The sequence below is a fragment of the Centropristis striata genome, chromosome 8, assembly GCF_030273125.1.
Source record: "Centropristis striata isolate RG_2023a ecotype Rhode Island chromosome 8, C.striata_1.0, whole genome shotgun sequence".
In the NCBI taxonomy this organism is placed as follows: domain Eukaryota; kingdom Metazoa; phylum Chordata; class Actinopteri; order Perciformes; family Serranidae; genus Centropristis; species Centropristis striata.
Window position 1 is genome coordinate 2,340,523 of NC_081524.1, and position 22,767 is coordinate 2,363,289.

The window sequence follows — 22,767 nt, forward strand, 5'->3', positions numbered from 1 at the left end:
TTTTTTTTATTTATTTTTTGTAATTTTACATAGTTTTTTTTTTGGTAATGTTGTATCGTTTTTGTAGTTTTTTGTAATTTTACATAGTTTTTTTGATCACTTTGTATCTTTTTGTAGTTTTTTTGTTAGTTTTACATAGTTTTTTTATCATTTTGTATCTTTTTTGTAGTTTTTTTGTAGTTTTATATATTTTTTTGATCATTTTGTATCTTTTTTGTAGTTTTTTTGTTAGTTTTACATAGTTATTTTGTCATTTTGTATCTTTTTTGTAGTTTTTTGGGGAATTTCGTACCTTTTGTTGATGTTACGTCTTTATTTTTGGTCTTGGAAAAGTGTATACATATAATACATCAGTTTTATTACAATTTACAAATCCTAAACAACAAAGTATTACATTAAACTTGCCTTTTTTTAAAAAACACCACACTGTGAAAATAAATTACTTTTCATCTCTCAAACATGTATTTTCAGTGTTTTTCTGGTGACTCTGAGCGACTCGGCATTAATCAGCAGCTCTGAGCTCTTTTCTTTCTTCTCCTCTTTTTATTTTCTTCCAGCTGAAACATATTTCATAGTTCTGTTTTCTATAAATGTCCTCTGGCAGCAGGAAACAACTCTTTACAGCCTCTGAACATAAAAGTAATTTAAACCTCAGAAATGAACTTTACCAACATCCTAAACCAGACTTTTATTAAAAAAACATTAATATACTGAGAGCAGAACCAACCGAGGTCACAGTATAATATAGTCTATACACTGCAAAAATTAAAAAAATTAAAAAATCTACACTAACCAGAATGTATGAATAAAAAAATATTATTATTATTATTATTATTATTATTATTATTATTATTGTTATTGCTAATAATAATAATAATAATAATGGACAGTAAAAAAAATTGACACCTTTCATTAAATAACAGTAAACAACTGAAAAATAATTGTACAAATCATTTCTTTAAATTACAGATATTATAGATTCAATATCTGTATTTTTTTAAAAGCATCTGTATGATAAATAACTTTCTTTTTAACTTTTTATATGAATATGAGAATACATTTTTGTGAATAACTTATAATAGTTTAATATTATTTGGCAGTTAGTGTTTTTATTTTTATTTGCCCTGCAAGAATTTACCTGTTTCGCGTTTTTTTCAGTTTTTTTTTAAATACAATTTTTTTATACATTTATACATATACACAAAAATATTTACAGATTTTAGCTTCTTTTTCTATTTCATAAATATAAATACATAGTAGCATAAATATTTTAATTTAAAATGTATTTATTTTCATGACAATTTTACTTAATGTAGAAAAAAAAATTGAAATAATAATGTAAATTTCTGGAATTTTTTCCCGTTTTTTTTTTGTTTTTGTTTTTTTACAGTAAATGAATTACAATGAAAACACCTGAACTGTGTGTGTGTGTGTGCAGGCATCATCAAGCTGCGGAGGAGCCCCCCCCCGAGGCTCCGGGGCCCTCAGTACGTCCTGAACATCACGGCCACCGACGACAACGCGTCCGGCGGTCCGTTCCCGCTCAGCAGCGCCGCGCAGGTCATCGTAGGGATCAACGACATCAACAACAACAAGCCGCTCTTCCACCAGGTGATTGACACCTCACATGGTGTTTAAGCCCCGCCCCCGACTCTATACACTGATTTTATATTGATAGAAGGAGCCTCCTCCATCCGCCAGCAACAAACAGACCAAAGGTCAAAGGTCAAAGGCTGCTGTGTGGTTGAACCAAGAAAGTGGAAGAACCACAAACACGTTTTTATAAACTGCTTAACGATTTTAACTCAGCTGTTATAATCCTGAAATAAATTTCACATTAACTTCTGTAAGACTATGGGATAAAACACTAACAACATGTCTGTTTCTAGCTTAAACTATTACATTTAAACATCATTTGATTATTTTAGCACTTTATCTACCAGAGAGGACAAGTTGGCTGTTAGCAAGCTGATGTTAGCTACATGTTATCTATATGTTAGCAAGCTAATGTTAGCTATTTGTGTTAGCAAGCTGAAGTCAGCTATAGTATATGTTAGTAGGCTAATTTTAGCTATATATTAGTAGGGTAATGTCATCTATATGTAATAGCAAGCTAATGTTAGCTATATGTTAGTAAAATAATGTTAGCTGTGTGTTAGTAGAATAATGTCAGATATATGTGTTGGCAAGCTAATATTAGCTATCTGTGGTAGCAAGCTGAAGTCAGCTATGTTAGTAGGCTAACGTTATAGCTATGTTTTAGTAGGCTAATATTAGATATATTTTAGTAGGCTAATGTTAGCTGTATGTTAGTAGGTTAATATTAGATATATATATATAAATTATCAAAGCGGCTCCTTCTGTGAATACAAAGTTCTTCAGAGCATGTCCCCCTGTCTCTCTATAGGAGGACACTTCTAGTCCTGTTTGGTTCACTTCAGCTCAGAGATGGATCCTTTATGGTCCTGATAATCCGTTCTGATGGTCCTGTTTGTGTTCTCAGTGTCAGAACTACAGTCTGAACGCCGTCGTCCTGGAGAACCAGCCGCCGGGGACGTTTGTCCTGCGCGTCCAGGCCGTGGACGCCGACATGGGAGTCAACGGGGAGGTCCGATACGGCATCATGCACCGGGACGGCGTCTCCTCCGGGTTCGACATCCACCCAGACACCGGTAACTCCCACACTACTGCTATACCAAACCTGTTCCTGTTACGTTTTAACCCTTAATAGGACACTCATTGAAATACTTGGAAATTTCAAATTTCAACCCTAGAGAATATTTGAGGATATTACATACAGCCAGAATGTGTAAAAAAACATACGGACCCGGGGGAGGGGGGTCATATTTTGAGAAAAAAGTTACACAACTTATTTTTCTTGTAGATTTGCCACTTTAATCTAGTAAATTTGCAATTTTTTTCTCGAAATATAACCTCCCTTCCCCCAGGTTTGTATTTTTATTTTTATTCATTCTTAATATGCCTAGTCATAGTCAAGTTCTCCTGGTACAAGTCATTGAAGAATAACTCTGTTTGTACGACTGTTTCTTGCAGATTTTTTTCAAAAATTTTTCATTTTTACATTGGAGGTCAAGATCAATAGAGTTTATATTATTATATTATTATCATACTGATTGGTCAGATGTCATGGTGTCACCGTCTGTGACGTAGCCTGATCTTTGCTGATTAGCTGGAAGAAATCCATGTGGTTCTACGACCAAACAGAGAGACATGGGGACCCAGTTAGATATCCGCTGAAGTTACCAAATATAGTTCTTATAGTTCGATAAAGGGTTAAATAGCTGACGACATGGTGTGTGTGTGTGTTGGTCAGGTGTGATCACCACGGCGACCAGCTTCGACCGCGAGCGCCAGAGGGAGTACACGCTGTCGGTGACGGCCACCGACCGGGCCGAGGAGCCGCTGATCGGCATCTGCCAGGTCACCGCCGTCATCGCCGACCAGAACGACAACGACCCCAAGTTTGAGAACAGCCGCTACCAGTGTGAGTACTGCAAGTATTACTGCAATACCAGTGTGAGTACTGCAAGTATTACTGCAATACCAGTGTGAGTACTGCAAGTATTACTGCAATACCAGTGTGAGTACTGCAAGTATTACTGCAATACCAGTGTGAGTACTACAAGTATTACTGCAATACCAGTGTGAGTACTGCAAGTATTGTTACTATACCAGTGTGAGTACTGCAAGTCTTACTGCAAATACCAGTGTGAGTACTGCAAGTATTACTGCAATACCAGTGTGAGTACTGCAAGTATTGTTACTATACCAGTGTGAGTACTGCAAGTCTTACTGCAAATACCAGTGTGAGTACTGCAAGTATTACTGCAATACCAGTGTGAGTACTGCAAGTATTACTGCAATACCAGTGTGAGTGTAGTACTGCAAGTATTACTGCAAATACCAGTGTGAGTACTGCAAGTATTAGTGCTATACCAGTGTGAGTGTAGTACTGCAAGTGTTACTGCAATACCAGTGTGAGTACTGCAAGTATTACTGCAATACCAGTGTGAGTACTACAAGTTTTACTGCAATACCAGTTTGAGTACTGCAAGTATTACTGCAATACCAGTTTGAGTACTGCAAGTATAACTGCAATACCAGTTTGAGTACTGCAAGTATTACTGCAATACCAGTGTGAGTACTGCAAGTATTACTGCAATACCAGTGTGAGTACTGCAAGTATTACTGCAATACCAGTGTGAGTACTGCAAGTCTTACTGCAATACCAGTGTAAGCAAAGTACTGTTTCTGCTCGTTACTGCTAAGGTTGGTATTATTACTAGTACTGTAGTATAGCTGCTATTAGTGCTACTGCTAATACTGCTGTTATTACTGCTGCTACTAAAACAACTGCTGTTTCTGACATTACTTCTACTACTACTGCTATTTTTACTGCTCATAGTACTGTTATTATTATTGCTAACATTACTGCTATTATTACTGCTAACAGTACTGCTATTATTACTGCTAACAGTAGCCTACTGCTATTCTTACTGCTCATAGTACTGTTATTATTACTGCTCATAGTACTGTTATTATTACTGCTCATAGTACTGTAATTTTTACTGCTTAAAATACCGCTGTTATTACTGCTAATAGTGCAGCTATTATTACTGCAAACAGTCCTGCTATCATTACTGCAAACAGTACTGCTATTATTACTGCTAGCAGTACTGCTATTATTACTGCTAACAGTACTGCTATTATTACTGCTAACAGTACTGCTAACAGTATTGCTATTATTACTGCTAGCAGTACTGCTATTATTACTGCTAACAGTGCTACTTTTATTACTGCTAACAGTACTACTATTATTACTGCTAACAGTACTGCTATTATTACTGCTAACAGTACTGCTAACAGTATTGCTATTATTACTGCTAGCAGTACTGCTATTATTACTGCTAACAGTGCAGCTATTATTACTGCAAACAGTCCTGCTATCATTACTGCAAACAGTACTGCTATTATTACTGCTAGCAGTACTGCTATTATTACTGCTAACGGTGCTACTTTTATTACTGCTAACAGTACTACTGTTAATACTGCTAATGGTACTGCTATTATTACTGCCACTGACAATGTAACTACTAATTCCACCAGATTACTGCTACTACTGTGTCTTCTATTAGTATTATATTTCTGTTTATACTAGTACTACTACATCTGGTGCTGTTGCTACTAGTTGTACTGTTGTTGTTCCTATTATTACTGATATTTATACTGTAACTACTGCTGTGCTCACTGTTTCTATCCATGCAAGTGTTTCTACTCGTTGCATTGCTGCACAACTATTACTGCTACTTCCATTGATAGTACTAGTACTGCGGTTTAGAGTTTATTTGCATGTTGTGCATGTGAAAGTTGTCCCGGCTGTCGTCTGTTCAGCCTGTCGGTCCCCTCTCCGTGTGTTTTATGGAGGGAACAGGTGAAGTGTGTGTGTCGTCTATCCGTCTGCATCCTTGTAATGGTGGAAATCTCTTTAGACTGATGGAATATTCGCCGCCCGGCGGGTCCCGCGGGTCCCTGTTTGTTTACTACGTGTGCAAATATGTGTTTTGATAAGCGTCGTGTCAGAAGTTCTCCTCGTCAGATTAGGGAGACGCTCAGAGTGGCTCATTAACTATTTAACAGGCAGATTGAAATGTTTCTGGGACATGAATTCATTTACCACTGGGGTGTGTGTGTGTGTGTGTGTGTGTGTGTCTGTGTGTGTGTGTGTGTGTGTCTGTGTGTGTGTGTGTGTGTGTGTGTGTGTGTGTGTGTGTGTGTGAGAGCTGGAAACCTCCTCTCTGTTTGCCTGCTTGTTGTTTATCTCAGGGCCTTTATTATCGACATCAGTTAGGAATTATATTAATATTATATTATTAATAATCTATATTTTAGGAATTTTCTTAGATTTTCTGTTACTGTTCGAAAGGCCAGTAATAATAATAAAATATATAAAAATATATAGCAAAATATAGCAAAATATATACATTTTTCTTTCCACTATTGTGAAAAAAAGGATGGAAGAAAAATAGCCCAAAACCTTATAATTGACCAGAAAGTAAAAGAAAACATGTTTTCCCTGTAGTGCAGACCTCGGCAAAAGCAGTGCTTTTATTTTGAAAGTGATTGTTTTTGTGGTTGAATGTATGTTTAGTAGCATTCCTGGCTGAGTGACGGTCCACTCTTTAACTGATTTAATTAAAAATCGCTCCATGAAAATAAAAATCAGACATTCTTTGGTCCCCTTGTGAATCCACCGTAAGAGCTAACAAACGTTAGCATTAGCACTTGAGCTAACAAGCACTTTTGCTATAGTTAAGACAACAAATATAGCCACTAATATATATGACAGAAGAAAATAAACTTTAACAAACCTTGTGTCCTGTCAGTCAGCCACTATAGAAGCCTTTTAGATACTTTATATCAACTTTATATGAATTATGACACACCTGTTATTATTTACCGTTTGTTTTTCATTTAAACGTTCCACCTGTTATTTCCTGTCACTACCTTTCAAAATTAAAGCACCCGTTTCACACTGGACGGCACCTTTTCAAAAAAAATGTACAAAAATGAAAAACAAACAAGCTATATAATACAAAAACACCAATAGGAACCTTGCTAAAGGTAATTAACAGTTGTGTTTAAAATAAATGTTAAAGTGATATAGTGATTGGAGTATTTACTACTTTTTACTGCTATATTTGATTTACTCCACATTAACAGTCTCATCATAACATGTATTCTTATCAGTAGCAGCTCCAAACCAGATAATTTACTGTATTTTATAAAGCGATTACATTAATATTGAGCAGAATTTAGTTCAGAGTTTTGGTCCTTGTGTTCCTTGTGGTTGATTGGCGTTATTTAACAAAAATCTAATTAGCAAGACAGAAAAAAACAGTTATTATCTGACATAACTACAGCAACATTAGATCTAAAGTTGCTTGTAGAAGCAGTAAAATCCTGCGTTTGCTCTTCTCTGTTTATTTTTAATTTTTTACCGTTCTACATGTTACTTCCTGTCACTACCTTTCAAAATTAAAGCACCCATTTCACACTGGATGGCACCTTTTCAAAATAAAAGCATCATCACAACATTGTAAAACACCTAGAAAATTTACAAAAATGGGAAAAAAAACAAGCTATATAATACAAAACACCAATAGGAACCTTGCTAAAGTTCATTTACAGTTGTGTTTAAAATAAATGTTAAAGTGATATAGTGATTTACTACTTTTTACTGCAATATTAGAAACCAGATAATTTACTGTATTTTATGAAGAGATTTAATTAATATTGAGCAGAATTTAGTTCAGAGTTTTGGTCCTTGTGTTCCATGTGGTTGTTTGGCGTTATTTAACAAAATCTCATTAGCAAGACAGAAAAAAACAGTTATTATCTGACATAAATACAGCAACATTAGATCTAAAGTTGCTTGTAGAAGCAGTAAAATCCTGCGTTTGCTCTTCTCCGTTTGTTTCTCTGCTGCTCTCATTAGACTCAGCAGGATCTGACGTGATTATTCAGTGGAAATGTATCCAGAGAGCCACAGATGTCAAAAGGACATTATTATTATTGACATAATGCTTGAAACGCAGTATTACAGAGCGGCGGACCTCCTCTCTGCTCGTTGTGTTGTTGTTGTTGTGTGATCAGCAGCGAGGCTCGTCCCCGTCAGCAGGATTGGAGGTTATATTCACACGTTTAAAAATGCATCTGTTGACGTGGCAGAGTGAGACCCAGAAACGACAAAATGAGGAGGTGACACGCTGCTGACACCACACATTATTATAATATCTGCTTACCATCACACAACATGATGTCGCTTTGTGTTCACACACCTTTAATGCATTTAAAAGTGTGTGTTGGTGCTTCGGTCAGTGTGTGAAGTTGAAGTGGACGTCATGGACGTCTGATGAGACGACGCGTCCTGGGACAGAAGCTTTAAATATGGTGATGCTGCAATAAGTTACAAACCACAAAAGTAAAAGTTCAGAGTTATAAAGAAGTCCAGAATAATGTCAGAATATCTGTGGCAGCAGTTTTAGTCGTTCCCACTAATAGAGCAGCTTCTACTGTTAATCTCAATTAATTATTAAATAAAATTACCTGCATTTATAGTAATAGTAATAACTAGAAAATTTCCTCTGGGTAAATTGTGAAAGGGCCACGGGGGCTACTGCCGGTGTGTGTACACTATGATGAGATTCTTCAGAGATTTCAAACTATGCCCTTTTAACTCAAAATATGTGTGTGTGTGTGTGTGTGTGTGTGTGTGTGTGTGTGCACGTGTGTGTTTGAAGCATATGTATGCATGTGTGAGGAGTGTGCATGCTTACGCGCATGCGTGTGTGTGTATCTGTAACTGTAATCACATCAAAGATCAAAGGCAATCAACAGAATTAACTGACACCTGTTCCGGCACAGTGACAGCAGAGGTGGACAGACTGGAATTTCTGTCCTCGAACAGAAAGCATTTTTGGCAAAACCATAATACCTATCATTGATCCGACTTCACTTTGAGCGTCCTGAGTTCTTCCTGAACGTCTACATATGTGTTTTTTTTAGAAAAATTAAAAAATAGCTTTGTTAGAGCGATCTAAAAAAACTATTCCATCTCCCTTTTTCAGAAATCTTCCTGCGTTTTTAATATGGGAGCCAATGAGGCTGTTGGTGGTGTTGGTGGATCATCTGTGCGTCGTACGCCCAAACTATAACTCTGACAGCTTTACCAGAGGATTGTGAGGGAGAAGACAAATTTTCCTACGTTTCTATGTATAAATTATTTCTGTAGAGTGGAATTTACGGCCTGGAGCGCAGTTTTCAAATTTATTTTTTGACAGTTTTTTCTCTCCCTCTACACTCTGGCGATGATGTCACACACTGTGACACGAACATTCCGTGCAATACACACCCATTATAATCTCAGAATTTCTCCAAAAATGATCATGGTCATTGAACAGGGATTGATAAAAAACTATATGACCTATCGAAACGTGGATTAATACACCGATACACAAGACTTGTGTCTACTGTTTAAAGTTTAAATGGAGTCTCTAGGTGAAATTATGCCGGAGAAGTAGACGTTTAAAAATCTGCAATTATTGTTCTTTTTCGCTCATTTTTTTTTCGGCCGTCCCATTCATTTCAATGCAAAATTTTGGGCAGTTGTATTCCGTAGAGAAAAGTAATAGCACACCGATCCCGATCAAACCGCACATTTTGATATATAATTTGTCCTAGCGGGACGAAATTGTGTCACAGTATAAACAGTAACAACAGTAGTAGTAGTACCACCAGCTACAGTATAAACAGTAACAGTAGTAGTACCAGTAGTACCAGTAGTCATGTATCAGCAGTAATGACAGTAGTAGTAGTAGTAGTACCAGTAGTATTGTGTCTAGTAAACGTTTCCTCCTCTCAGACTTCCTGCGGGAGGACACTCCGGTAGGAACTAGTTTCCTGCGAGCGGCGGCACACGATGACGACCAGGGGAGCAACGCGGCCATCACCTACTCGCTGTCCAATCAGGAGCCAGCATACCTGCACATCAACCCCCGGCACCGGCTGGATCTACGTCAACCACCCCATCTCACAGGTCAGACTCACACAACATTATCACAACCCGGTCTTTATTTAATAACTCATATAATATACTCTGTGCATTACAAATAATGATGTAAGCACCATATATATATATAAATCAAACAGTCAACAAAAGGGGAAAAAAGAGTGTTACAAGAGTTTTTTCTCCTAGATTTGCTACTTTTATTTTGATGAATCTGCTACTTTTTTCTCCCAGGTTTGCCATACAATCTCATAAATTTTCCACTTTTTCCTCATAAATGCGCTTCTTTTTTCTCTTATATTCGCCACTTTTATCCTCATAAATCTGCTTTTTTCTCATAGATTTGCCACTTTTTTCTGGTAGATTTGCCACTTTCATCTCTTGAATCTGCAACTCTTATCTTCTAGATTTGTCACTTTTAATTGCCTAAATTTGCAACTTTTTTTCTCGTAGATTTGCCACTTTTAATCTAAAAAAATCTGCAACTTTTTCTCCTAGTTTTGTCACTTTTAATCTCATGAATCTGCTCCTTTTTTCTTGTAGATACGTCACTTTTATCCTCATAAATCTGCTTTGTTTCTCATAGATTTGCCACTTTTTTCTTGTTGATTCGCCACTTTCAATCTTATAAATCGGCAACTTTTTTCTGGTAGATTTGCCAAGTCAAACAGTCAACAAAAAAGGAAAAAAAGAGACTGAAAATGTCCTCGTTTTTTTTTTTAAATGTCCACATTCACACGGTCTAAAACTCCTCAGAGAGTTAGAAGTTCACACAAACACGAATCCACATGTAATATATTCATGAGTATCAGCTCCTCTGCTGCTCCCCTGATGGAAATCTCTGTATATAAATACACAGCGAGGCAGAGCGCTGTTAAATAACAGCTAACATGTTTGCTATGCATCCACTGAGGGAACGAGTGTGTGTGTGTGTGTGTGTGTGTGTGTGTGTGTGTGTGTGTGTGTGTGTGTGTACACTTGTCGTTCTCGGCTTCCTGCCAAAGTTTATTTATTATAACTTTACATCTGTTCATTGTAGCTAAATGTTTGTTTTACCTGTATTTGTTCAGCTTTGTTGTCCTTGTTGTTGTTTTTAGCTGCTTGTCTGTTTTACTGAGAGAAACTTATAATCAGTCTAATTCTAATTAAATTAAAACTGAGAGACCTTCAGCAAAACATAATCACTAAAGGGTTTGAATGTGTTTTTGCAAGTCTGAGATCTTTTTGACCCTGAGCAGCGTCTGGCAGGCTCTGAATTAAGTTGTTGTAAAGCTGAAGCTACTGAGTTTCCTCAGTACTCCTCATAGATTTGCCACTTTTTTCCTCATAAATCTGCTACTTCTTTCTCGTATATCTATCTATCTATCTATCTATCTATCTATCTATCTATCTATCTATCTATCTATCTATCTATCTATCTATCTATCTATATTTGTGACTTTTATTCTCATGAATCTGCTACTTTTTCTCATAGATTTGCCACTTTTGTCTTATAAATCTACTTTTTCCCATAGATTTGCCACTTTAATTTTAAAAAATCTGCTACTTTTTTCTCATTGATTTGCAACTTTTAATCTCCTAAATCTGCTACTTTTTTCTCAAAGATTTGCCACTTTTTTCTCATAAATCTGCTTTTTTTTCTTCTACATTTGCCACTTTTCACTCATAGATTTGCCACTTTAAATGTCCTAAATCTGCCACTTTTTTTCTCCTAAATTTGCAACTTTTTTTCTTGTAGATTTGCCACTTTAAATCTAAAAAATCTGCTACTTTTTTCGAGTAGATTTGCCACTTTTAATCTCATAAATCTCTGACTTTTTTTCTCGTAGATTTGCCACTTTCTTTCTCTGAAATCTGTTACTTTTTCTCCTAGATATGCCACTTTGAATCTCATAAATGTGAGATATTTTTCTCCTAGCTTTGCCACTTTTTCCTCATAAATCTACGACTTTTTTCTTCTAGATTTGCCACTTTTTTCTCATAAATCTGCGATTTTTTTTATCATAGATTTGCCACTTTTTCTCATAAATCTCTGCTACTTCTTTCTCATATATATTACAATACTGTACAGAACAACCCAACACCAGTTTTATAACTTCCATTCTCTGGCTTCCACAAATAAAACACAGATTCTGTTTGGTTTTTGTAAAGAAACACAGATCAAGTGCAGTAAATGTATTTCATGTATTTATTGTATCGGGGTCATGAGGTCACAGGTCGTGTTTCTGACGTTTCCGCTGCGAGAAGGAGAATAAAAGTTGCATCAAACCTCCGTCTGTCTTTAATGTTTAACGATTGTCATGATTCCTCTTCGTCTTTGTACAATATAACAAAGTCAAAGTGAAGTGAAAGTGTCAGCTGTTAAACAAACGTGTGATATGAACGACTGTCATCTCTCTCTTCTTCCTCTCAGCGACACTTCACTCAATAATTTAGCAAAGGCAGCTTCGCCTTTCTGCCTTTTAAAACAAAACCAAAAGATCAACAGTCAAACATTTCCTTCTTCTTCTTCCTCTCTGTTTTAATATTTACTCGTTTAAGTATTCGGTTGCCTCTCAGAGCTGTCACACAACTTCACCATCATTAAAATCAGACTTTGATGACCCGGTTTTGATTGTAAACTTTAGAGAATGAAGAAAACTCTTCCTTCAACCATTTAAAGGACTTTAAGGACCAACATCTCCACTTCCAAAAACTTAAAAAAACAGCATCTTTAAATATTTCCCCCCAGTTTTTGGGGTAATAAGCTTCGGACCTGATCAAAACTACCATTTTTTAATTTCATTTTTTTGCCATTTTAACCTTTTAAATGCCAGTTTGATTACATGTCACTGTTTTTTTTATTTAAACACACACACACACACACACACACACACACATACAAATAGTTACTTTCCATATAACAAATGATGGGGGGCTCGATGATTAATTTTAATACATTTTGATGCATTCATATTTTTTGTGGAGTGTCAGATATAAAATTTTACCACCCATTAAAGCCATTAAGGACAAAGATGCCCACTTAATCATGTAATAAGCTTTAGTCCTGATCAAAACAATTCAATTATTTCCCATATTTTATCCCTTTAAATGTCAGTTTGATTACACACAAAATGTAGTTATTTTTTACATATTAAATTCTATATTTTTTTCTTTTTTGTCACTGCTATAACATATCACAGATTCATTTTTTCCAACTTTTTGGGGGTTAAAACTTTCAATCAACTTCCGTCCTGATCAAAAGTAGGACCAAAATATTAAATTATTTTTCAGGATTTTAACCCTTTAAATGCCAGTTTGATTACATGGTGTCACTGTTGTTTTTAATGAAAAACACATGATTATATATGGACAAATGTTCTCTCAATCTGTGCTTTAAAATCAAACGCTAAAACAAGCAGAACTCGTCAAACCTCCCCTGTGTTTGTTAATGACGCTGTGGTTCTTGCAGACGTCCAGGATCAACCAGCAGATCGTGGCGACGGACGGAGGGAACCGCAGCAGCTCCGTGGATCTCACCGTCATCATCACCAACGTCCACAACCAGCCGCCGCACTGGGAGCAACCCGAGTACTGGGTCACCGTACCGGAAAACACCGTGAGGGACGCCAAGATAGTGGTGAGTAACGGCAGCTCAACCAGGAGATTCAACTCTTTATAAATGATCTGAACGGTCCAAAGCGTGTGGTGCAGATGCAAATAAGGGCGCTACTTCTCTCTCACATCTCAGTGATCTGAGTAGTTTAGGGTTGTTCTGGAGGCTGGATGCATTTAGAACTCTACAGGTTGCTTCTAAAGTTGCTGATGAGTGTTTACGTTGCTCTGAAATCTACAGAGGAGGAAATGTGACACGAGCCGGAGAGGAAGAGACGGGAATGTTTAAAAGAGTTCTCTCTCGTTCACATTCACATCACCCGGAGGAACACTTTCTCCTTCTTCATCCCTCTCTCCTCCCTGTCCTCAACCCTCGCTCTCTCTCTCGCTCTCTCTCTCTCGCTCTCTCTCTCTCCAGCTCGCTCTCTCTCTCTCGTTCTTGTTCTCTCTTGCGCTCTCTCTCACTCTCTCTCGCTCTCTTTCTCCCCCTTGCTCGCTAGCGGTCTCTCTCTCTCTCTCTCTCTCTCACTTGCTCTCTCGTTCTCGTTCTCACTCGCGCTCTCTTTTGTCGCTCTCTCTTGCGCTCTCTCTCACTCTCTCTTTTTCGCTCTCTTGCTCTCATTCTCTCACGCGCTCTCTCGCTCTTTTTTGCTCTTTCGCTCTTTTTTGCTCTTTCGCCCTCTCTTTCCCTCTCTCCCTCTCTCTCTCGCTCTCTCTCTTACACTATCTATCTCTCTCTCGCTCTTTCCCTCCCTTCCACCCTCTCTCTCTCTCTCTGTCTGTCAGCACGTTTTCTAAACATTTTCTGCCGAGCTAACAACAAACTCGCCCCGAGTCTGTCTCACCTGACAACACACACACACACACACGCACACACACACACACACACACACACACACACACACCCTCAGCCTGTGTACCTCTGGTGGTTTCTCCTCTTTTGATCCCTCCATCCTAATTTGCTCTCTCTCTCTAAGCCGCTGCTTTAGAAGGAGGACGAGTTTTTCCTCCAGCTGCTCGATTTCATGGAGGCGCGTCAGGAGTAGAGAGTGTGTGTGTGTGTGTGTGTGTGTGTGTGTGTGTGTGTGTGTGTGTGTGTAATCCTGTATAAGCCTCCTCCTCTCAGTTCCTCCTCCTCCTCTTCCTACTCCTCCTTCCTACTCCTCGTCCTGCTTGTCATCCTCCTTGTCCTCCTCTCCCTCTCTCTTCCTCCTTCTCCTCCTTGTCCTCCTCTTCCTCCTCTCTCTTCCTCCTCCTCCTCCTCCTCTCTCTTTTTACCTCCTCGTCCTCCTCCTGCTCTTCATTTCCTCTCTCCACCTCCTCCTCCTCCTCTCACCCCACATCATCACTGAGAAGACAGAAAGAGTGACGTATTGATGATGATGATGATGAGGGTCGTGGTGGGGGGTCTGGGGGGGGGGGTGATTGTAGGTTGTCCCGCCCCCTGCTCCATCTGTCAGAGATGATTGACAGGTGAGAGAGATAATTACTCCGGCTGTCGGAGCGTCACAATGAACTCATCACCTCGAAAAACAGACGCTTGATTACTGTGTTTAACCTGACAGAGAGAGAGAGAGAGAGAGAGAGAGGGAGGAGGGAGAGGGAGAAGGAGGGAGGAGGGAGAGAAGAACAAATGAGGGAGAAGAGGAGTGGAGTCAGATAATGGAGGAGAAGAGGAGGGGAGTCAGATGATGGAGGAGAAGAGGAGTGGAGTCAGATGATTGAGGAGAAGAGGAGGTAGAATAGTGAGGGAGAGATTGTTTAGATTTACCAGCACAAGTTGCCAGTAAATGTGATTCTTTTACCAACAAAACACACCAGAGAGTCTCTGACCAGAAATACACACAATGTGGATTAATCCGCCGCTGAAAGTAGTCCCCAACACATTAACTGAAGCTCCTCCTCCTCCTTCTCCTCGTCCTCCTCCTCCTCCCTCTTTCCTCCTCCTCCTTCCACCCTTCTCCTCCTCCTCTATCTTCATCCTCCTTTTCCTAATCCTCTTCCTCATCGTCCTCTCCCTCTTTCCTCCTCTTCTTCCTCCTCTCTCCTCCTTCTCCTCCTATTCCTCCACTTCCTCTACCTCCTCCACCTCCTTTACTCTCTCTATCCTCCTCCTCCTCCTCTCTCTCCTCCTCCTCCTCCTCCTCCTCCTCCTCCCTTCCTGTGTTAATTGCTGTGAGGAAGAGTTGTTGTTTCATATTTAGCAGCAGAGTTAATAAGGTTTGTTAATTACATTGTTAACGAGGGTGATGCTGCAGAACTGGAGCTGTGTGTGTGTGTGTGTGTGTGTGTGTGTGTGTGTGTGTGTGTGTGTGTGTGTGTGTGTGTGTGTGTGTGTTATAATAGCCTCCTCCTCATCAGCTGACTTCCTCCTGTTTGTTTCCTCTTCCTGTCCGTGTCCTCTGCTGCTGATTGTTCAATTATTCAGCTTTTAGTTGAAACATTTTTTGCATATATTTATATATTTAAACCCCCAACATCATGCATGTGAACGGAGCTAATAACAGCCATAAAACATTAAACTGTTAGCAGGAAGACCAGCTGTTTTTATTCAGTTTCAGTAACAAACCCGCTGCTGTTGCTGTTGACCTTATACCTCCCCTTGATTCACCTGCTGACTGTTTGAACGTGGAGCTGACAGGATGAACTCATGTTAAAAGGACAAATAAAGACACAAAAGGGCCAAAATAATATGTGAAATGAGCAAAAACTATGTGAAATGACCAAGAAAAGACGTAAAAATTAAAATAAAATAAAATAAAATGACAAAAAAGACAAAAAAATTACCAAAAAAAGACTTAAAATTTTCAAGAAAATATGTAAGAATGACAAATACAAAGACACAAAATGACCCCAAAAATATGTAAAATAAGCAAAAAAAAAGTGAAATGACCAAGAAAAGACATTAAAAGACAAATCAAGACACAAAATGACCCAAAAGAGACGTAAAATGGGCAAAAAGTATGTGAAATGACCAAGAAAACATAAAATTACCAAAAAAAAGATGTAAAATTGACAAGAAAAGACGTAAGAATGACAAAAGACACAAAATGACTAAAAAAAACTGTACTGATTAACTGAGTTTCCCCTCGGGGATAAATAAAGTAATTTGAGTTGATTTGGCCTGTAGTTTTCTATCAGGGTGGTTTTCTCTCTGTGGGTTTATGATCCCAGTTCCAGCTGGTGAATCATACTGGCCACCAGCAGCACCAGTTCACATTCCTCCTCCAGCGCCAGTCTGAGTGGGAGAAGATGGCAGACGCTGATCAGCTTAGCCACGCCACGCTGCACCAGAGTCTAATGAGATCATTCCTCATTACTGCTGATTCCTCTACGCTCTGCTGCCCCCCCGGCCTTCAGAGAGGAAGATACCACCTCCTCCTCCTCCTCCTCCTCCTCCTCCTCCTCCTCCTCCTCCTCCTCCTCCTCCTCCTCCTCCTCCAGAGGACCCACATGTCCTCACTCCTCCTGGACACTGGAAACAATAATCCTAGGATAGTTTATAATCAAAAAAGTCTAAGGGCTACTAGAAAGAAGCTAGGCCAGGGTGCCTCTAAGGTTGTCCTCGACTGGAGAAAACATGAAGCAGCCACTGAGGGGTTAACATCTCCTGCTGTGACTGCAGCTGGGAGAGACTGCTGCAGGAGGACTGGGCCGCTTGTGAGTGCTTTGGGACGGCGCCTGCTACTCGTTAAGAAGAGTAGGAACGAGTCTCCAAAAGTCTCCAATTACACCAGAAAAAGTCTCTGGATTTGTCGCTAGTCGCTTTTTGGAAAAAGAGTCTCTAGAGCATGGGTGTCAAACTCGCAGCCTTCGGGCCAATTGTGGCCCTCGTGATGATATTTTGTGGCCCCCACCTCGATATGAAAGTTTAATGTGAGTTTTATATGAATGTCTCTTTACTGTGTTGTGTGTGGAAGGTCCCTTTATTGCTCCAGCTGGAGCTTTGTTTCACTTGTTTCTATGGCGACGTCAACAAAAAGAATGGCAGCTGCTACCGGAGCGTTTATTATCTGCCGTGTTGTTGTTATCGCAAGAAGTGGAAATGTTATGTAATGTCATTTTGTGTCTTTTTTAAAATAATTTTGTTTTTTTTTAGTAATTTTGTGTCTTTTTTTGGTCATTTTGATACTGCCTCCAGCGCCCCCCAGGTAATTTGACTTTGAGACCCCTGATCTAGAGTGTCTGAATAGTCTAAATATAGCAACAAAGTCACTAAGTTGGCAACACTGCGTCAGTCTGTTGTCACATTAACTCCGTTGGTTAGCCGCTACTAAAGTACCTGTATGGGAACAGAGGCTGAGGGGAACTAACTAGTGGGCAGAGCCAAAACATTCTGCAGTGCCAAAAGGCTGCAATAGTTGAAAACCTGTCTGTGCTGATGTTTTCCCCTCAGATAGGCTGGCTCCAACACTCACTGGAGGGCTCGTTTTCACCTGGTCTACATGTGACTTATGAAGGCTTATGACCGTGTACCCTGGGGAGTGTTTTTGGGGTTCTGCAGGAGTATGGAGCACCTGGGTCTTTGCAGCCATCCAGTTCATCCAGTTGCCCCATCCCACAGCCACAAAAACAATCATTTCCAGTCCCAATCCCATGAAGGAGTCCCATCACATCCCGTGTTTATATCTGTCTGTATTTATAGTAGAACTACATATTTTTCTCTATAAAATTGGGACCTATTGTCAGTACGAATCCCGGTCACGTGACGAACAGTGAAATTGACTCCCTTGTTCCTGTTGGATTCCTGCAGAACGGGACTCTGGTTCACTCCTCATTCATTATCCTAAAACTAAAAATCAACCTCTAGTCCAGGCCCCTGATCAGGATGCATCCCGGCCTCCTTCCTCTGGAGGTTTTGTGGGCTGGTTGAGGCGGTGGGAGGCCCCGGGGTGGACCAGGACACGCTGGAGGGATTATAGATCTCCTCAGTCTCTGGATCCCTCAGGAGGAGCTGGAGATGCTGCAGCGTGGAGGGACCACTGAGACTCTGGATTAGAGGCAGAAAATGGACGGATGGACTTGTAGACAGCATCGGAGTGTCTCTGTGTGTGTGTGTGTGTTGCTTCCTAGCATGCTAAGTGGCTGGTAGAGAGGTGAAAGTGTTGCTGCTGGAGCTGCTCAGAGACTCAGAGAGCTGAGAGGGTTTCAGTGTTTGAAGTGGCGGACAGCGTTTCTCACTCAGCGTGAGGCTGTGAGGAAACATGTTACCACCGCTGGAAAATCTACACAATGCACGAGAAACAACAACAGGACAGGTTGTGATGATACAGCGTCAATGTGACAAATAATCCTGGACTTTACAGAGAGTTTTGAGTGTTCTTGAAAAAGCAAACTTTATGTTCTTCACCAGGCTTCTTCCTAGCTTTTATTCTTCTGTTTCTTCCGTGTTTTTCTCGGTCGACTACTCCTCCCAGAGTTTTGGTCTCACAGACACTAAAAAGGTTTCAAATGGGCCGGCTCGCAAATGACAAGTGTGCTACGACTTTTAAAGACGTAAAATCTCCAAAAATGACCAAATATCAACGGAAAATGACTAAAAACGACAAAATTCCCCAAAAGACACAAGATTTCCAAAAGCATATGTAAATGACTAAAAAAAATACAAAATGACCCAAAAAACGAAATAAAGGGGCCCAAAATAGACACAAAATTCCCAAAAAAGACACAAAATTTCCCAAAAATTATGTAAAATGACCAAAAAAGTGCACTTTTTTTTGGTCGACTACTCCTCCCAGAGTTTTGGTCTCACACACACTAAAAAGGCATCAAATCGACCGGCTCGGCCATGACAAGTGTGCTATGACTTTTCTAAGGGTTTCGGCAAATGTTTTTCGAATTATTCTGCAAAAACACGCCAAAAAATCCCCCCAATGTAACCCTATGGAGAGGCTAGAGTGGATGACATCGTCGCTAGAGTGCAGAGGGAGAAAAATTTGTCAAAAAATAAATTTGTAAACTGCGCTCGAGGCTGCAGATACCACTCTACAGAAATAATTTATACATAGAAATGTAGGAAAATTGGTCTTGTCTATGGGCTGAAATATGTGCCAATAATTGCATTAAAAAACTGTATAACACAGGGCGAAATCTCGCGCGCAAGGCATTATGGGTAAACCCAGGCTAGGGCTAGAGTAAAGCACACTCAATCTTTCTTCTTTTCTAGTTTATTACAAAAATCTGTCGCAGTAGAACACGAATCAGTCCACACACACATTCTTGTACTTCTATCTTTGTGAGGACCCTCATTGGAATAGTGAATTTTTCATCAGTTTTAGTTTTAATTGGGTTCTAAATTTTTGTTTTCAAATTCAGTTAGTTTTAATGAGTTTTTAGAGTGAGTTTGCTAGTTGTAATTTAGTATTTATCTTTTTTAAATGCTTTAGTTTTAGTTTAGTTTTTATTAGTTGTAGTTTTTTGTAATGGGGTATTTGTTGGGTGGGAGATTAAAAGAGGTCACAGTAAATTTTGCCTTTATTTCCTTTGTCTGATCCATCTTCATTATGTATGAAAAAAGTTGACAAAGATGAAAACGAAGGACATTTTCACTATAATTTTAGTTAGTTATCGGGTTTTTTTTAAACTCTCATTTTTATTTTTATTTCAGTTAACGAAAATGTTTTTCTCCATTCTAGTTTTCATTATTCCGTTTCGTTTTCGTTCACTATAATAACCTTGTTCCCTCGCCCCTTAAGTTAACCATAACCCTAATACATAAACCTAATTAAAACCTTAACCCTAAAATAAAATGTGAAATCTCAATCAAAAAAAAGTTAGAAGTCAAGTCAAAGTTTATTTATAAAGCACATTTAAAAACTACCTCAGTTGACCAAAGTGCTGTACAGTTATTAAAATAGAATAAATCATACACAACTGGGTATGAATAAAAACAATAACAAGAATAAAATACTAAAAAGAGTAAAACAATAAAATAAAATAGAATAAAATAGTAGTAGACCGGCAGAAATGTCCTCACTCTGTTGGTTAAAAACGTGTTCTGGTCCTCACTATGTAGGAAGTAATTTTGTGTCTTTTTCTAATAATTGCGTGTCTTTTTTAGTAATTTTGTGTCTCTTTTTGGGTAATTTTGTGTTTTTTTGGGGGGGTCATTTTGTTGTCTTTATTTTTTAGTAATTTTGTGTCTTTTATGTGTCTTATGAATTAAAAAAAGCCTTTAAAGAAGTGAGGACCGGCCGAAATGTCCTCACTTTGCAAAAATGTCCTCACTCTGTTGGTTAAATTCATGTCCCGGTCCTCACTATGTAGGAAGTACAGGAACACACACACACACACACACACACACACACACTCACACACTCTCTAAGGTCAGCTCAAACTAGAGCCGAGAGAATAACACGAGTCTTAAAAGCTCTGCTGCTGCTGGATGCACAGGACAACACACACACACACACACACACACACACACTCACACACTCACACACACACACACTCACACACACACACACTCACACTGATCCGAACACATATTTTCTATCAAATTCAACACAAAGAACGTCAACAACCCTCAGCTGAAACCTTTTTAGGCGTTGGAGTGTGTTTCTCCCGTAGAAGGTCTGAACCGCTCCGACTGTTGGAACCAAGCATTCTTTCGGCTCTCTTTGTGTATTTTATGGGGTCATATTTTACTGAGTGTTGTGGTTTATGGACCCGGGAGACGCTGAAGCCGTTATGAAGACGGACGGCGGCTCACAGCTGTGTGATGTCATGACGTCACGGTGGAGGAGGAGGATCTGGGTCCTGGGATGATCTAATGAGATGATGGGGGAGTTTCACACGTGGAGATAAATCTGGTCCGGAGAACTAAAGTAAAGAGGAAAACACAGATGTTGGAGGAGCTTTGGTTCTCTCTGGAACCAGTCTGAGGGACGGTTCTCGCTTTTACTCAACCAGGAAATAAAAATCCAGACTCATTTGTCCAATATTTTGTTTTTAGTTGTCACAGTTTATGAATAAAGAGGAGTAGTTTGAGAGGTGCGTTCTCCGTTAAATTGTCTTCTCAGCTGTTATCAACTGATCGTTTGTGTGTGATGTAATGCTGCACCCATCACCATAGCAACCGGCAATCATGATGAGCCACGCCATCAAAATAAAAGCCCCACAAAGTAACTACAGGTGCGTCTCGATAAATTAGAATGTGATAGAAAAGTTTATTTATAGACCAGTTTTAAAAAGTATGTTTAATATGGTAAAAAAAATGTAAAAATGACAGAAAAAGACACAAAATGGTGAAAAAAGACACTAAATTCCCACAAAAATATTTTAAAAAAGGCCAAAAAAGACAAAATGACATAAAACGACAAAAAAAACACAAAATGGCAAAAATAACACAAAAAATACACAAAACGACCCAAAAAATTGTAAAAAATAAAAATAAAAAAAATACAGAAAAGAGAAACAAAATGGCTAAAAGTGTCAAAATGACCACAAATAAGACATAAAAATGACAAAAAAAAAGAAATTTGACCCAACAAAAACCCAGAACATTTTGTAGTTTTAACAAGTATGTTTAATATGTAAATGTTGTCCTCTGAAAATGATGTCCATCTATATGACTCAATACTTGGTTGGGGCTGTTTGACTTGAACTACTGGAAATGGACTTTTCATTATATTCTGATTTATTGAGATGCTCCTGTACATCTAACTGTTTATTAGAATAAAAGCCTGTAGTAAATATTTATTGACACATTTTTTAGCTTTATTTAATAGGAAAAGGTTAGTTTCATATTGAGACAGTTGATATAATGTGTCCTGGTGGCCCTGGTGGTTCAGCAGCAGGAATCACAGCCAGGTGACAGGTGAGGTAATTTAAGTCTCCGTGTCTTTAAATCTCATTGGCCGAGCCGTCTCCAGGTGTGTGTGACTCGCTGGTTCTTACCGAGTCGGTTCTGCTTCATTTTCTCTCCATCTGTGACCTCATCATTCTCAATAAATTACAATATGATAGAAAAGTTTATTTATAGACCAGTTTTAAAAAGTTTAATATGGCAAGAAATATGTAATAATGACAGAAAAATACACAAAATGGCGAAAAAAGACACAAAAATAGACAAAAAAATGACATAAAACGACAAAAAAGACACAAAATAACCCATAAAATTCACAAAATGACCCAAAAATTCTCTGTCTCCCTCAGACCATCAAGGCCACGTCCCCCCTCGGGGACCCCCGGGTCACCTACAACCTGGAGGAGGGCCAGGTCCCGGAGACCAACATGCCGGTTCGGTTCTACGTGAAGCCCAACCGGGCCGACAGCTCCGCCTCCATCCTGGTGGCGGAGAACCTGGACTACGAGACCACCAGGTTCTTCACGCTCAGGGTCCGAGTCCAGAACGTGGCCGCCGTCCCCCTCGCCTCCTTCACCGCCGTCTACGTCAACGTCACAGGTGAGACGGGGAAATGTTGTATATTTATCTTAATTTGATAATTTTGTGTCTTTTTTGGGTAATTTTACATCATTATTTGGTGATTTTGTGTCTTTCTTTGGTGATTTTGTGGCCTAATTTGGTAGTTTTGTGTCTGTTTTTGTCATTTTACGTCGTTATTTACTAAGTTTGTGTCTTTCTT

The 22,767-nt window shown here is 39.0% G+C and overlaps 1 protein-coding gene across 1 annotated transcript in view; it reads left to right on the top strand.

Annotated features, from left to right (window-relative positions):
* The window catches only part of si:dkey-22o22.2 (neural-cadherin), a 96,172-nt gene that overhangs the window by 16,224 nt on the left and 57,181 nt on the right, over positions 1-22,767 (top strand). Inside the window, 7 exon segments of the mRNA XM_059339069.1 lie at positions 1,439-1,611; positions 2,504-2,672; positions 3,335-3,505; positions 9,443-9,579; positions 9,581-9,616; positions 13,038-13,205; positions 22,337-22,586. Of these exon segments, the coding sequence (XP_059195052.1) occupies positions 1,439-1,611; positions 2,504-2,672; positions 3,335-3,505; positions 9,443-9,579; positions 9,581-9,616; positions 13,038-13,205; positions 22,337-22,586 (1,104 nt within the window).